Source organism: Quercus suber, unplaced genomic scaffold (assembly GCF_002906115.3).
Source record: "Quercus suber isolate HL8 unplaced genomic scaffold, Cork oak 2.0 scaffold_129, whole genome shotgun sequence".
In the NCBI taxonomy this organism is placed as follows: domain Eukaryota; kingdom Viridiplantae; phylum Streptophyta; class Magnoliopsida; order Fagales; family Fagaceae; genus Quercus; species Quercus suber.
The window spans coordinates 809,921-827,795 of record NW_027069592.1 but is presented as its reverse complement, the minus strand read 5'-3'; the positions used below and the strand labels follow the sequence as shown (position 1 = coordinate 827,795).

The 17,875-nt window shown below is 33.5% G+C and overlaps 1 protein-coding gene across 1 annotated transcript; it reads right to left on the bottom strand.

Moving 5' to 3' along the window:
* Positions 1-3,966: 3,966 nt before the first annotated feature.
* Positions 3,967-4,329, bottom strand: LOC136068684 (uncharacterized). Its single transcript, XM_065776142.1, has one exon. The coding sequence runs from the start codon at positions 4,327-4,329 to the stop codon at positions 3,967-3,969; it is 363 nt and encodes a 120-aa protein (XP_065632214.1).
* Between the last annotated feature and the right edge of the window lie 13,546 nt (positions 4,330-17,875).

The following is a 17,875-nucleotide window of genomic DNA, read 5'->3' as shown; positions in this document are numbered from 1 at the left end:
ATTCTTCTTTGGGCTTGGGCCGCAAATTGTGTCCTTATAGAAACTATATAGATAAAATAAAATTAAAGTAGACTATTAAGCGTTATTATGCTAAAATAGGCACAAATTTTTGAATGAACTTATGCAAATGCTCTAATGTAGTAAGAAACAATGGCGTCTCATGTCTTTGTCTTTGTTAGTAAATGATTGCGTTATAATGTATTATGAAATAATGATTTTGTATATTTGTCTTTATTGATAGTTTATCTATACTATTATTTAAAGGGTTTCCTCTATTTGGGATCCTCAATTTAAATACACAAAATATCCTTAAATTCATCTGTTTCTAAGACTTAAATCATAGGATTATACATATAAAATTAGTAATTTAAAAACTCCTAATTTTTAGCTAAATTAAATATATAAAAAAACAGTTTTTTCTTCCATCGCCACATTTCTTTCTCACGTTAATTGTCAAGTACTAATATAATTTTTTCTTTTGAAAAAAATAAAATAAAAATGTTTTTTTTTCCACAAACGTACCATTTTTTTTTTATCAATAAATTTTTTTTTCCCACCTTCGTGTAAACCCAAAAAATAAAAAGTCTCATCACATGTGCGAAACGCGTGTAATAAGGCTAGTTAATATTAAATCGATGCTTATTTGAAATTTCATAATTTTTATTTTACTGATACTTTGCTCTCCTAACTTGAAATCCTAAGTCCGTCACTAACAAAGTTGAAAATCAAATAAAAACTTCTTTGCAAAGTTTGGCTTGTCTTCTTGCCGCAGAAATTTCCTACCGCAGCTATCACAGAACCTTTAGAATTTTTATCCTTATTAAATGATCTCTTCCAATAACTCCAAGAAATCTCCCCCGAAGAATTGACTGCAGTGAAACCTACTAGATTTGGACTGTGGTTTCAATCTCCAAATACTCACATTGGGATTGAAAGATGAGTGGACTAAATACTGGGCATTACTATCAAGCACTTGGTATGGGTTCTTTAATGATCCTTGTTTTACCATGGGGATGCAAAATAAGGCATGAGATTAAGAACAAAATCTGGAGAGAGAAAGGTTAGGATGCTTAAAAAAAATGTTCTCTTGGCTGTATGAGAAAAGTCTATTGGTTGAATGCTTTACTTGTTTGTAGTTTGCACTTAACATTCGGCTGGGCGCTTAATCAAGAATGCTCTCTCCACTTTTCAAAATACGGCTCAGGAGTAACAGAGCCAAACTCTATTATTGCTGCACGAAAAATGGTGGAGCAAAGCTTATATCACATTAACACAAAATCCCTCTCTGCCAAAAAAAGGATTAACACCATGCTCTTTTTGTGAATGAACTTGTACAAATGTGACTAGGAAGACTCAAAAAACCCAATCTTGCCTCTTTAAAGCATCAGAAAAACAAAGTTATGCCTAGGAACAGAGCCAAAACTTTGAGTTAGGGGAGACGGCTTTACTGTTGGCTGTTTGTGATAATTTCAACATTTAATTCTACTACTATTTAACTACTAAGATTTTTTTTCTTTTCATTTTTTGTGTATGGTAAGAACAAAATTATTTTTTTTTAGAATTTTTTTTAAAAGGCAGGGTAGTTTATTTTGGATAAAATTGGTTAATTGAGCTTTTTTTTTTTTTTTTTTTTTAGTTTTATTATTGGTAATTTTTGTAGTTGAGCTATTTTTTTGGGCTTGTATATATATATATATATTTTTTTTTTAGATTTTAGTTCTATAAATTTTTTTTTATGGTCACTAAATGAGAAAATACTAGAGTACAAGATTTTTATAAATTACTGATGTGATAAGTGGTTATTGATAAGTAAAAAAATGATGTGAGGGGTGGGCTCATATGCAAACCAATAAGAATTTGCTACTAGAACAGTTTGTAAAAATGTGGTAAAAAGTTTTAAGGAAAAAAAATGTAATTTTATAGAAAAAATTTGCTAAAATTAGTACCACACATATATATAATAATATTTAAAAAATTAGTTTTTTTGGGGGGGGGGGGGGGCGGGGGGCATTGCCCCCTAGTCCAATGGTGGCTCTATCCCTAGCTCTGCCTATATGAAATTATACTTCTATTTGTGCAAGGCCAAAACACAGAGCAAATCTTCATAACAGAATTATGGTCCATTTGGTTAAGTATTTTGGAGCTTAAAAACGTGTTTTTAAAACCAAAACTCCGTTTGAATAGTAACATTTATAAATTTTTTACAACCAATTTTAAACCCAAAACATTATTTTGCAATAGTTTATTTGAACACACCCTTAAAAACACAATTTCTAGCTCGAGCGATATTCCTAGGGGGAAAATTTTTAAGCCTAACAATACTGAACCCTCAAATCTCAATCCTTGAACACCTAGTCGAGGACACGCAGTATATCAAACTTGACTCAAACTCTGTTATAGGTATTTTTTGGGACAACAAATTACCCAAGCCTACATTCCACACCAATGGTCAAAGCAAGCCACAAGAATTTGGTTTGGTTCGGATCTTGGTTATAAAACTAATTAGGCCACAGAGGGAAAGAAAATAAGAAAGAAGAGAGACAAGCCCAGCCCATGAGGCCTGGCTCAAAGCCACACACAGCCCCAAGTGAGAGGCTGTGTTAACACATGAGAAGCAAAGAAGTGAGTTCAACAAAAATCCAACGGTAAAATGCATGGCAGAGTTGCTGAAATTTCCATGTTGAGAGCTGAAACAATTCAAAGAGAACTCAGCCAAAGCTTGTATTTGAAACAAGCATCAAGTTCAAAGCGGTCGGTCAATTCTTCTCTCACAAGGTGAACCAAGCTCACTAAAGGCAAAAGGGAAGCAAGCAGCCATGGGAAGAGAATCGGGAGCAGTGGATTGGAGGGCAAAAAGGAGTGATTCTATATCGGTTTGGATTCATTAAAAGTAAGAGCATCAGCATCAGCTGTTGCAAAAGTATGTTATTTTAACACATCAAAAAGTCTATTTTATTATTTTAGTACGTCATTTTACAATACACCAAATATCACATATTCTATTATTCAATTTCATACATTAAAATAATATTTACATAAACTCATCCTAATTCAAAACAATAAAAATTTTACAAATTGTGAACAATAGGTCAAAGAGGAGAGAAAGTATAATAAAAAATAAAAAATAAAAATTTACTATTTGTAATTAGTACCGTTCCAAATTTAGAACGATATTGTTCACCTATACTAAAAGTTTTAAAATTTGAAACATTTGATGTTTTTTCATGTTTGGTGTGCTAAATGTCAAATATTTGACATTTGGCACACATGATGCTAGTGCTCAAGGGAGCTTGGAATTCTTACAAAACTAATGGATCCATGTTGATGTCATCTATAATTAAAGGAACTCGTAAAGAAAAGGAAAACCTGCTATGTAACAAAACAACACTTTCCCATCTCTTCAAATTTTGAGTTTTTTTAAAAGAAATTTTATTTTATTTTAAATATGAGTTGACTGTTGAAGTTGCAAGTAAATTTTGTTGAGTTTGACATGGCACTGAAAGGATAAAAACCAACATATAGTGTAAAGAATAGAAACCATTTATGAAATTTATCCATATATAAATCTTTTGATCAAAATATATTTATAGATATCAAAAATATAATTTCCTTAAAGTTTTCTATCAAATTGTCGCATACAATAAATACATTGAACTAACCCAAATAAAAATATCATTATAAACAAGGAATTTTATCAGATATAAATCTCAATGCCGTAAAATCAAGAACCAAAGCATCTTCCTCACTATCAAAACCACTGATACAAGTCCGCTGAACTTTTTCTCACAAAAGTCCTCCAAATGCGCCGGCCAGCCGAAACTTCTGTAAACTGATTCAGTATATTCAGCCACCATGCCTCTCTGTGTTCTCTTTTTGCGGCAAAAGAATGTGCTTCATTGTCGTAATGAACAAGGAATTATCCAAGGTACCCAGAAAGAATCCGTATAATTTTCCATACAAAATCTATCACTTCCCTGACTCGGTTCTCCGTTGTTCTTCATGATCACGCATAGGAGCAGCAAACCTCGACGTAAAACTAATAACCAAAGCGTCTTCGTCGTTATCAAAACGATCATCAAAATTAAGCGCGTAACTCCGCGGATCATATTGAAACCTATTCTTCTCTTTCTTGTTCTTGTTAAATCCGAATCGGCTGAACTTTTTCATAAAAGTATTCCACTTCAGCCTGGCCAATACTCCAGTAACTTGCTTATTGTGTTCTCCTTTTTGCTGCAAAAGATGTTTGCTTTCATTGTCGTTGCTTTGCTTCTGTCTGAAGTCAAAAAGCCGAAAACAGCTACACCCTGACCCAGAAGCGGAATCGGCCATGTTTGTGTATGTGTGTTTGAGAGAGATCGCGAGAGAGTCTATCTTTTCAAGTAAGAAACTATCTTTTAGAAACTTGGGGTTGAAGTCTCTTTTTATATTTGGGTAGAAGCCTTAGTATGAATTATAGATGGAATAGGGAACCGAAATATCAAAGAAATAATAAAGGATTTAGAATTCTATCACGGGTGGGTCAATTAGGCCATTTAGGCAAAGGCATAAGGCCCTAAATGGAAAAGTTGGCACGCTAAAATAAAATATAATAATAAAAAAAAGAGTAATTTTAATTAAAGTCATAAATTGTAATGAATAAAAATTATTTTTAAAAATTTTCAATCTCACTAAAATTTTAATCTTTCTTTCTCTCTTTATTAAAATTAAAATTAGAATTAATAGTTTTTTTTTTCGAAAATTTTATTATTCAATATCTGAAGTACGTGATGTAAAACTCATGTTTTATCCCTCCAATTCCAATATGTTATATTATCTTATCATAAATTTAAAAATAAGCACAACTATACCCAATTAATTCTAATACTCATATATAAATCCAATCAAATTGAAAATTTATTGAAATGTTATTAGGTGTGGTAAGATGTATTAAATTTTAAATAAAATACTAATTTAAATCTCATCCTTACCAAATTCAAATTCTTATAATAATATTGATTATTTAGATTTATTTTTAGAATTAAAATTTTAAATATGAAAATAAATGAAAATAATCTAATTAGCATATAAGTTATGTAACAATATCCTATCCAGATTTTTTTAATGCAATTATGGAGAAATATTAACTAACAATATCTTGCTCTTTCTAATTAATGCTTGTAAATTATAACTAACAACACATTATACAGTTTTGCAGAAAAAAGTTATTTAAAAATTAAAGTTAATAAAATCATATTTAAAATAGAATATGTCACAAAGAAGATTAAGTGAATTGGTGATATTACCAGCTGAAAATAAAATCTTAGCAGAAGTTGAACACAAAAACATAAGTTATAGTAATCTTGCATCTCAAAAGGCAAGAAAATTAGATTTTTAAATAAAAACATTATCAAAATATAAATGTTATTCAATTAAAATTTAGAATAAGAGAACTCCTCACTATAAATTGAGGTATTTGATAGAAACGACGCTATTAAAAATTTACAAGTTTTTTTTTTAAAAAATTATATTTAAAAAATTATGTGTATATGAAAAATCCTCATAAAAATGTGGCCATATTTCGCATGAAAAGCATTTAACATGTTTTATGATTTTGGCATGATCTTCATGGTATATTACAAAAAACATAAAGCAAAATACCCTCGAAAGCTTTAAAAATGACCAAAATAACCCTAAACTAAGCCAAAATTCACTCTATTTTTTGGATTTTTTGGGGTATTTTGGTTGTTTTCAAGTTGTTTTGCTCATTCTAGAGGATTTTAGGGTATTTTGCTCATTTTAGCAATGTCAAGGTGTATATTATAATCATTTTAAATGTTTGGGGCATTTTGGTCATTGAAATAAGAAAAAGACATCCAACTTTATCTTTGCAATCTCATCTATTAGTTTAAAATTATCTTAATTTTAGTTGTTTTGGCAAGTAGGTTTATTTGCAGTATTTTAGTGTTTTGCTTGATTTAGTTTTATACTTTATTATTTTTTTATCGATTTAATTCAATTACGCATTTAGTTTCTATTAATTATAGTCATTTGCGAATTACATTCAATTATGTTTGCAATATCACACCTTGATTTAAGTACTTAATTAAGATAATATTTAGAAGAAAAAAAAAATATAAGCTTAAGACCCCTATCTAATTAAACTTGTAAAAATAACAAATTAATGATTAATCGTGACAATTTGAAAATAAGCAATATACCAATTGTGGGGGCCCGAGGACCGAAGAAGGGATTGTTGGGCTTTAGGGTTGGCATTGGGGGCATCACACACCCGAGGAGGGAGTTCACCCAAGAAAGGGAGATGAAGAGGCAAAAGGCTTTTAGGAGCTTCAGGTGGGAAGGATTGGCTGAGATACAACAATCATAAGGAGTAGGGGAAGGTTCCAGAGAGAAGTAGCCTATTGCCTCCGCATTAAATGATGGACAACAGCTTTATCAGCCGCGTTGATGAGGAAGTGACCTAAACAGAGGAAGTGACCTGAACATTGAGAGAAGAAAAAGATGGTTTTCATAGAAAAAGATCCAGACACAAGTATCAAGGGAGAAGAAAAAGAAACAAGAAGAACATTGAGAGAAGAGAGTGAACAGTGCAACCTTCTGTATAACATTTGCCTCCTCGGGCAGGCTTGTGGAGAGACATTTGCTCATCTATTCTATAACATTAGCCTTTTCTTCTTTATTTTTATCCTCGGAAAGCCCTCTCTTGTCGATCATTTCCCTCTCTTACAAATTGTATTAATTTGGGCCAAGATTAAAATATACAACTTGCTGCTCTAAGTGGGCTTGGGCCAAGCCAGTTTATTTGGTCCTTACACCAATCAAGTTAAGCACTAAAGAATATGGCATGGTGATTTTGCTACAAAATGGAAAACCAAAGGAAAACTTCTCTGCAAACATATTGCTTGCTTTCCTATCACAATAATCCCGGAACCTCTGGATTTATTATGTAGTGATTTCCTCCATGAAATCTTTATTTACATAGAGCTTGAGCCTCTAGCACTAAAAATAGATCCTGAAGGTTTGAATGCAGTGAAACTCATTGGATATGGATTCTTGGTTTCAATATCTCAAATATTCAGTTTTGGGATTAAAAGGTGAGTAGGCTAAAAGTCTAAAACAATAGGTATTTCTATCAAGCCTTTAAAAGTGAGATTATCCATGGAAGGAGATTCTCAGGTGATAATCATGATCAAAGCCTTTAAAAGTGAAGATGAGTCATTTGCCTCCTTTACTCACCTTCTTACTTCTGTTTAGTCCACTATAGATGCCCTCAATAATATTTATTTTTCTCATATACATAAATTAGACAACTACGTAGCTCATAGCCAACCTAGTTAAACATCCAAAAAATGTTAGAAGTTTATCAGTATGTATGAAAGATATTCCTTCACACCCTCATGATGTTCTTATTGCCAATCATGACTAATAAGTTTTTTTAATGAAAGTTTGAGGTTTTTCTTCTCAAAATAAAAGAAAAATCCTAACAATATTGAATCCATAATTTAAAAATAAATAAATAAAATTTATTTATAAGATTGAACCCGTAATTCTTGAACGCCTTAATCGAGCATGCTGACTATCAAACTTGTCGTCTAAGACTCTTCAAAATTATTTAATCCATCGAACAACTATAATTTTTTTAAACTATATTATAAATATTATGATAGTACTTATTAGTGTAGGTGTGCCCAAACTTATAATTCAATTAATCCCCCAACCCAACTATGATTTATCAATAACTGATTAATAATGCAGGCACGTCTATTGCCAATGGGGCAAAACTCTTTTTCTTTTCTTTTCTCCTTACAAAAGTGGTGCATAAACATTTTTATTGATGATAAATTATAAAATTTATTATTATTATTATTATAAAACCGAAGCCTCCTACTTTTTGCTAAGCTCCACAAATTTTCACGTTAGCATTATTTTTAAAAAAAAAAATTCTGATTTTTTTTTCTCTCTCACTCTAGTCTTCCTTCACACAATCACTCCTCTCTTCATGCTGCCCCTATCTATTTCTTTCTTTTCTTTTTTTTCTTTTTTTCTCACAGCTCAAACGTAGACCCTTCTTTATAGAAAAATAAAAAATAAAAAATAAATTGTGGAATGGCAATGTTGAGATGTGGCTCAAGAGTCCTAAAGATGTGAAAGTCGTACAAATACAAAAACTACCATGGAATATGTATGGATTTTTTATCCCAAAAAAAAAAAAATATATATATATATATATATGCTCCACAAACCCTAAACGTAAAATCGTTGTAGCAACTTCTTATCTCTCAAATCCGGATGGTCAAGTTGGAGTCATTGTGTTGTGATAAGCTAGTAGCTTTTCTATTTAAGAGTCCTTATTTTTCAATTTGCATGAAAAGTTGTAGTTCTGGTGTTTGTTTAATTTCCACCATATTCGACATTTACTATGCAAGAATGGAGGTTAATTAATTTTTTGTGGTTCATGTTTGAATAAAAGAGGAGTGGGCGGTGTTAGTTTTGTTGTTTCTTTTCCTCTCCTCCAATTCTCATCTTTAATATAATTCTTTTATTTATTTGATAGATTATAAAGTGAATATATATCCATGAGAAATTTGGTTTGTTTTCCTATGATCTCACCAAATTCATGGAAAAGAAACTCTGGACTGTAACAACAGTTTGTGATAGGTATGTGTTGAGGTACAAATTTTCGGGTCCTAATCTCATTAGCCCAATCACTAAAATACTCATACAAGCCCATAAACTATTTTGGACCCACACAAATATTTCCTACATACTTCCCACATATTACCCAAATATTCTCCATATTATTACCCAACTTGGGCTCCCACAAATATTTCCCATGTAAGCCCTATAAATTACCTTGGGCCCTCTCACAAATATTACCCATTATATCTCACGTATTATCCAACTTGGGTTTACACACAAATACTTATCATACCATTACCAAAATTGGGCCACAAAATTATACTGTCTCCACAAAAGGCCCAAACTCATTTACCTTGTGGGTAAAATCCAAAAAGCCCAACAAAACCCTCTTACAAAGTCCATTGCTACACAACACCTTAAAGTCAGTTGCTACTCGGCACCCTAAAGTCCGTTGCTACACGACACCCTAAAGCTCATTACTACACTGTACCTTAAGGCCCGTTGTTATATAGCACCTCTAAAAGCTCATTGCTACACGACACCTCTAAAAGCCCGTTACTATATAGCACCCTAAAACCCGTTGCTACACGGTACCTCTAAAAGCCCGTTGCTATATGGCACCTCTAAGAGCCCGTTGCTACACAGCACTCTTACTAAGTCCATTGCTACACAGTAGTATTTTCACAAAATCTCAAAAAGCCCAAATAATATTTTGGCACCTGTTTATAAATCCCAAATAATATTTTGATACATATTTATAAAAACTCAAATACTATTTTGGCACCTATTTATAAAAGCCCAATATTATTTTGGCAACTATTTATTAAAGCCCAATGTTAACTTGGCAACTATTTACAAAAGCCCAATATTATTTTGGCAACTACTTACAAAAGCCCAACTATTCACAAAAGCCCAATATTATTTTGGCATCTTTTATAAAAATAAAAAAATAAAAAATAAATAAAAAAAAAAACCCAAAACTATTGGGCAAACAACTATTCTATTAAAGCCCAAAAACCATTTGGCAAAAACAATTACATTATGCTCAAAGCCCAAAACTATTCCTTCACAAAAACATATTTTCATGTACTAAAGTCCCTAACTTATGGGAAGCATAAACTACTTATGATACATTACTCATCTTTTAGAACTACTTCTTCTACAAAAATTATGGAACTATACTTATTTTTCCATAAGAAACTCTAGCTATGAAAGCCCATGTATGTCACTCATGACAAAACTATTCATTTTGTAGAGATGAACAAGCCCAAAGAAGCCCAACAACAAGGCCCAACCAAGACAGCCTAGCCCATGTGCTAATCCCAGCAACCAAGGATCACTTGAGCAACTAAAATGATTAGACTAACCACCAATCAAGTTTCAACACAGCTAAGCTGATAGTTAGGGCCCATTACCATCATTTTTAACTTGTCAAATCAAAGCAAAAGAGGACACATGTCTAGCTGAGCTTACACCATTCTTTGGCAAGCTGATTTTCATGATTACTGATGTGACATAAAATTATGCTGGCAAGACACAAAGCTGTGAAGCTACAGCTTGCCATTATCTCTCTCTTCTCCAACACAATCAGTCAATGAATTATGGGGTAGCCATGAACAGCCATGGAAGCTTTTGGAATAGCTTGAAAATAGCTCTTTATTATGCCAAAAATGTGTACTTCCTGGTTCATGAACTAAGCAAATGAACCCAAATGGGGAAACTTAAAGAAATGTGGTTTGGAAGGCATTAAGGGGATTTCCAACAGAGGGCTTTAAGATTGACACCTGGCTTGGGGTGACATAATCTGCCTTGGGAAGCTCTAATTCTAGCAACAAACAACCAAGATCATTAGCCTAATACATGCTCTAATCCCATTGACTGAAGACAATCATCATTTAATACTAAGTCAGAACTCTAGCTGCTATTAGCCAAAACGGTATGAACATTCTAAAGCTAAATTTATCACTCTTGGCCAAATCCTAGGAACGATTTTCCAAGAATTTTCTGAAGATTGAGACTAATTTGGCAAAGATTATTTGTTGATTACCCCCTCAAACCTAACTATAAATAGAGCTCTCCACCAACACTTCAACACACACCAATAGAGAAGAACTCTTTCATAAACTTCTCTATTTTCCTCTTTCTCTAATTTTCTTAAAGCTCTTAGCGAGGTTCTGAGCCTCTGAGTTCTTAGTTTCAAACTTAGAAACTAAGCTCTTCAGCCTCTAGCTCACAAATACCTCTCACACCTCTACTTATAAGCTCTTATCCATCCGCAGCAGAAAGTCCTAGCAGCTCTACTAAATACTCTCTCTCTCTCTCTCTCATTACTCATACTACTCAAAATGATTCTCACTACTCAATACATATACTATACCCACGAGCATATCCTAGCATCATAATGATCTTGCTGCACTAGCTGGAATCTCTCTCTCTCTCCCTTCATCTCGTACTAAGCTTTCTCCATTACTGGTTATAATGAAACCCATAGTGTTTGTTTATTCATTTACTATTGAAGGTTACACTATAACAAAATGTATTTTTAGTGACGAAATTTAGTGAGGAAATATTTTTTGTCACTAAAAATACAGCTTTAGTGACGAAATATGAATTTCGTCACTAATAATGAAAAAAAATTATTACATTTAGCGACGAAAAATAAATTTCGTCACTATTGTGATCTGAAAAATAAGCACCAAGGAGGGAAACTTTGGCGCCAACTTAATTAATCTATAGTGACGAAATCTTTTGTCGCTAAAAGTTGAAATTTTTAGTGACGAAATATTTCGTCACTATAGGTATTGTTGTGGATAATTTTAGTGACGAAAATACGTTCATCGCTATAAGTAAGTATTAGTGACGAAAAGTAGTCATCACTAAAAAAATAAAGGTATTACACTTATATGTTTTTAGCGATGAAATCATATTTCGTCACTAAATCATACTTTTAGTGATGAAATGTGATTTCGTTGCTAAAAACATATAAGTGTAAAACATATGAATACATTTTTTAGCGACGAACTCGAATTTGTCACTAAAAGTATGCTTTAGTGACGAATCCAAGTTCGTCACTAAAAGCTTTATAGAACTCAAGCGCCAACGAAAATTTGTTGCACCAAAAAATTGAGCTATCGTGACGAAATAAACTTTTAGTGACGAAAAATTTCGTTGCTAAAGGCAGCCAATAGTGACGAATCAGAGTTCGTAACTAAAGGCTTTATACTTATATGAGCTCCAAGCCTTTTTTTTTTTTTCCTGGGTTCTCTCCCTTTCCCTCAAACACATACCCAAACCCCTCAAACTCTAAACACGAATCAGAGCTCGCCGAATTAGAATCAAAATCAGAGCTCGCCATCGTCACCGATACAGCGACGCATCGGCTCAGCGACGCTAAGGCGACGATCCCAGCGTCGCACTTAGCGTCACACTTAGCGACGTTTCGGCTTCTCACCGGCGAGCACTAGCGACGCTTCGGTGATCCGGCGAGCACTAGCGACGCTTCTGCGAGCGTCTGCGACGCATCGGCTTCGCTTCAGCGACGCACCGCGACGCATCGGCGATGCTTCAGCGACGCACCGCAACGCTCCGGCGACGCTTGTGCGATGCACCCAGCGTTGCTTCAGCTTCCCTTCACCGATTCAGGTCTCTTTTTTTTTTTTTTTTTTTTTTCCTTTTGCGTTAATTTTTTTGTTTTTTTTTTTTTGTTGCATACTATTTCTCCTTTATTTTTTATTTATTCATTTTTTTTTCTTTCACTTCACAGTGGTATTTGTTGGATTTGAGGTTTTTAGGGGTGTGTTCTGAAATGGGTTTTTTGGGTCTTTGAACCATATGGTTTGGAATTGAATTGAGCACAATAATCTCAAACTCATTGCTTGCATTTTCATTTCCAATGTGCAAAATTTATGTTTGCCTAACCATATTGTTTGTTTATAGCTAAATGTGCTCAATTCTGAAATAGGATTTGAAATGGGTCTTTGAATGTGCTTATTGTGTGATTTGATTTCTTTGGTTAGTTTTCAGCTGGGATCTTTTGGGAATTAAGGTGCAAGTTTAATGCTGCAAAGTGAGACTGTGGAATCTTCGAGTTCGTGTACCAATGTGTTTTTTTATAGCATCATAGCGTAGGTGATTGTTCTGTTTTTTATTTTGGGAGTCATTGATATGGAAAATAGTTTGTAAAGTGATTTAAGGTTGAATACGGGTGGTGATGTATTTTGAAATTGGAAAATTTTGTGTTTCTCTTTAGTTATGCTTATCTTACTAATGTTTGTGAGTATGGGAAAAAAATGTTTGTCTCTCTAGTACTAGGGAAATTTAAATCAAGTGATTAAGCAACCAGTTTAAAGTCTTGTGCACAGTATTGTTCTATTGCATGTTGGCTGTGTTATTTACTTGCTTTAGCATGTTCAATTCAAATTAATATGAAATTTGATGCCAGCTTTGTTGGTACTGGTTGCTGGTCATTCAGTCCAAGACTGAATGGCCTCTTTTCAAATGGTATATTGGCCCTTTAGCATAGGTGTTGATATGAAATTCAGTGACCTGGGTGGGACTATATTTCCACACAATGATATTGTATTGTACTTGGCTTTGCTCTCCAATGATGATATTTCCTGTCTGTTGAATCTATGCATTTATTTTTTTTTTACTCTTCTTTTTTCTTTCCTTATCAGAATTATCTTACTTTTCTTTGTAGGACCTCTTGAGTTTGAAAATTTGAGAGCTGTACTCACTGAATTTTTTTTTTTTTTACATTGTCTCCATCAAGAGGTAAAGCTTTACTTATCTATGTATTGCATGTAGGTAAAGCTTCACTCATTTTTTTGTGCTTATCATTGGGTCTACGTAACTGTTCACTAAAAGTTATCTTTCTTTTATTTCTAGCTCTCTCTTTTGTGATTGAAGAAATTGTGAGGAACAAGGTGAAGAATACAAGTTAACTTTGGATTTTTTTCTAAAAGTTGTAAACTTAGTTTGAGCAAAGTAAGTATATTCTAGTTAAAAACTTATAAAACTTTATATATACTTGTGATGTTGGAAATTTGTTTTGTGGTGGGTTATTGTGTTGGAGCAAGCGGGTGGCTTGCATAGTGTTATAAGGTGGCTTAAATTCATAATGGGAGTGTTTTTAATTTCTTGCAAATGTGAATGAAACTTGTTGATTAGTAGCAATTGTGTTCCATTATTCAATTTCAATACTTGTAAGCATTATAGTTGTGATGTTGGAAATTTGTTTTGTGGTGGGTTGTTGTGTTGGAGCAAGCGGGTGGCTTGCATGGTGTTATAAGGTGGCTTAAATTCATATTGGGAGTGTATATTTGTGTGTGTAATATATATTTATTTAAGTGTTAATATAAACTTGTGCATTCATGAATAGGATAGAATTTTATCTAAGTAGCTTATAGACTTAGATGTTAGAATACATTATGCATGAGTTGTCTTTATTTTACTAAAGTAACATTCATCTTGTAATTGTAATCAAACATGAATAAAAGTTGGATGACAATGGGTAAGACACCCGATGGCAAATTAAGTCATCCATATATTGAAGGGGTCAATGCATTTATTAATTCCGCAAAAGCGGTTATGGACTTGAGTGGTAATATTCTATGTCCGTGTATTCATTGTGTGAATTGCTATCGACAATCTCTTCAAACTATGCATATCCATTTGCTTCATTGTGGAATTATGCAATCTTACATTAATTGGTATAATCATGGAGAACCTCGTGTATTGAACGAGAACATTCATGATAATGAAATGTCGGATGGTGATCATATGGATGATATCGATGCCTTGGTAGATGACCGAATTAGAGGGGAACCAAGAAATGCAACCGAAGATGAGAAGGTGCGTCATTTTGACAAACTTGAGGAAGATGCAAAGCGTGAGTTGTATCTGGGTTGCACTAATTATAGTATCTTGAAGTTTGTTATTGAGATGTTAAATGTAAAGGTAATGACCAACTTGAGTAATAAGGGACTTGATATGATGCTAGAATTGCTGACAAAGGTTTTACCGAATGGTAACTTGGTTCTAAGGTCAACTTATAAAACAAAGAAGATATTACGTGACTTGGGCATGTCATACGAGCATATAGATGCGTGCAAAAATGATTGTGCACTATTTTGAAAGGAAAATGTAAACCTTGATAAATGTCCGATGTGTGAGGTGCCTAGGTACAAAGATACACGTACCCAAGGTAAGAAGATTCCTCACAAGGTATTGCGTTACTTCTCGTTGACACCAAGATTGAGGAGATTGTACATGTCAGGCCGAAGAGCTAAGGATATGAGATGGTATATAGACAAACGTGTGGATGATGGGATAATGAGGCATCCGACTGATAGTGAGGAGTGGAAAGAGTTTGATTTGCAACAACCTGATTTTGCCATCGAACCTCGCAATGTAAGGTTGGGGTTGGCTATAGATGGATTTAATCCTTTTGGGGATATGAATAACAACTATAGTATGTGGCCTGTCATACTTATCCCCTATAATCTACTGCCTTGGTTGGTTATGAAGGAGCCATATTTTATGTTGTCCTTGCTTATTCCCGGTCCCCATCAATCAGAAAATTAGATTGATATTTACTTGAAACCATTGGTTGATGAGTTGAAGGAGTTATAGGAAGAAAGTGTAGAAACTTATGATGCTTATAGTAAAGAGCATTTTCAGATGCGTGCAACTTTGTTGTGAACAATACATGACTATCCTGAATTTGGTAACGTGTCCGGATGGAGGACAAAGGGTTATCATTCTTGTTACACTTGTAATGATCAACCATATTCAGAAGCTTTGGAAAGCAAAATTGGATTTATTAACCATCGAGTTTATTTACCTATGGAACATCGTTGGAGACATAGTCGGATGCATAATGGTTTACCGAATAAACGAAAGAGATCTTTAGAGTTAGAAGTGGGAAAGATACAAGAGCAGTTAGATAGAATGCCAAATATAATTTTAGGAAAGCATCCAAGTAACAAAAAGAAACAACTTATTGGGGAGCCAAATTGGTCAAAGGCAAGTATTTTATATAAGCTTCCATATTGGAAAAATAAGAAACTTAAGCACAACATTGATGTCATGCATGTGGAGAAGAACATTAGTGAGAGTACTTATGGTACTTTGTTGGGCATTGAGGGCAAAAACAATGACACTGACAAGGCTCAGATAGACTTGCAAAATATGAACTTCAGGCACATGTTGCATTTGAAACAACGTCCTAATGGATCATATGACAAGCCTCGAGCTTTCTCTTCATTAAGCCCCAATGAAAGGGATGGTTGACTTTTTGAAATCAGTCAAGTATTCGGATGGTTATGCAGCCAACAGATCAAGGTCAGTGAATGCAAAAAATGGTAGATTATCTGGTTTGAAAAGCCACGATTGTCATGTGCTACTACAACGAATTCTTCCAATTGGGTTGCGAGGGTTTGCAGATAAAGACATTAGTATTGTATTGTTTGAGTTGGGCAACTTCTTCCAAGACTTATGCTCAACTAAAAAGGCCAAATACACTCATAATATACCGAGGTATGAGATGGCAAGATTGGATAGAATGAGGCAAAACCAAGAGATAATTGATGCTTTGGGATTGAAGCACATCTCAACTTCTCTAAAGGATTCTGCTCAGTCCAATGTGCAAAAGGAAAAAGAAGTAGAGCTAGTGTTGTAGTAGATGATGATTATGTACTACCTATTGGTGACGATGAGAATGATGTTGATCATCAAACTCTTTAATCCATAAGGTACATAGATGTTCCATAGGGTACAATAGATAATAACTTTGTTGTTCTATTATTTGTAATGACTTTGTTGTTCCATTATATGTATGATTCTAGTTACAGATGGCACCAGGACGACTTACACGCTCGCGAGGTGAGGCATCTATCCCAGTGGTCTAATCTACGATTCAATCTACGAAAACACCTCTTGAAGCAAATCCTCCTGCCCAAAGTTCTTCGAGTGCGGAGGCTACCGACGCATTAACTAGCACGACTGGTAATTACATAGAACATACTTAATTGCAACTGCACCTGTTTTACTATTGAGATTATACTTAATGTACATAGAATGTATAATTTTATAACATTGATAATTTTTAAATAGGATCTACTAGCAGAAATACCGTAGAACAACACGTGGTATAGAGTATGGGCACTTTGAAAAAGTGGTAAACTACCAGTACGTATAGCTCAGAGTATGATGCTCCTGTTGGGAAGAATGCGTGCAAGCTTGTCAATCAAATTGGCGTACAAGTGTGAAGTAATTTGTCCAGTTACAACGTAAAAAATTAGAAAAGTGTTGATGCTGCTACTAGAGATGTGGTGCTTCAGAATATGCGGTAAATTTATATTAATAACGTCTAACTTGTCTTTGTTGTCACTAAGTATATTAATTCATATAATAATATTTTTATAATACATATATACTTCATTTTACAAGAACAGTTTGACCTTGAAGGAGATTTCAACTTAGTAACGAAAACAGTAAATACAAAATGTGGAAGATTATGAGTAGCAGCTTAACAAGTTGTATCAACTTATAAAAGCATGTACAATCTCATGGTGAAGATATGCAAAAAGCCACCCAGCAAAGAATGTCACACTTGGGCAATGGACTAGACTCATTGAAGGGAGATGGACCAATAAGGACTGGCTGGTAAATTATTTATGTGTATATTATTATTATCCAATATTTACTATATTATGTGTCAAATGATTAGATTAATACTTAGATGAAGTAAATGTATACTGTTTTATTTATGATCTAATAAATATCTTGAATGTTCTTTATTAGGAAAAATCAAGAATTAATTCTCAAAATAGAAGCAAAACTTCAGGCAAACATAGATGCGGGACAAAGGCACTTGCTGTAGGGTTGATGAGGAGGTGCGTGTTTTTTCATTTTTTTTTTTTTTTTTTTTGATAAGAAGTTTTTTCATTTTCTTAAACCTTAGTATATTACATGTTGTGATTAATAACTATAAATAACTAACACTCGAATGTTAATTAATTAGACAAATAATAATGGCGGTCAAGTTCCTGAATTGGCAAAAGTCTACAAAGATGTTCATTTTAATCCAAACACAAATAAGTGGATACACCATGACGATGAAACAACATATGTATGTGTATCATTCCATCCCTATTATTCCATCCTTATCATGTTTGTAAAGTTATTATATATGTAGTATTAATGTTATTATTGTTGTTGTGTTATTGTTGTTGTT

Bases quoted from the DNA above. Each gene is read 5' to 3' on its own strand.
- LOC136068684 (XM_065776142.1), bottom strand. From the start codon at position 4,329: ATGGCCGATTCCGCTTCTGGGTCAGGGTGTAGCTGTTTTCGGCTTTTT.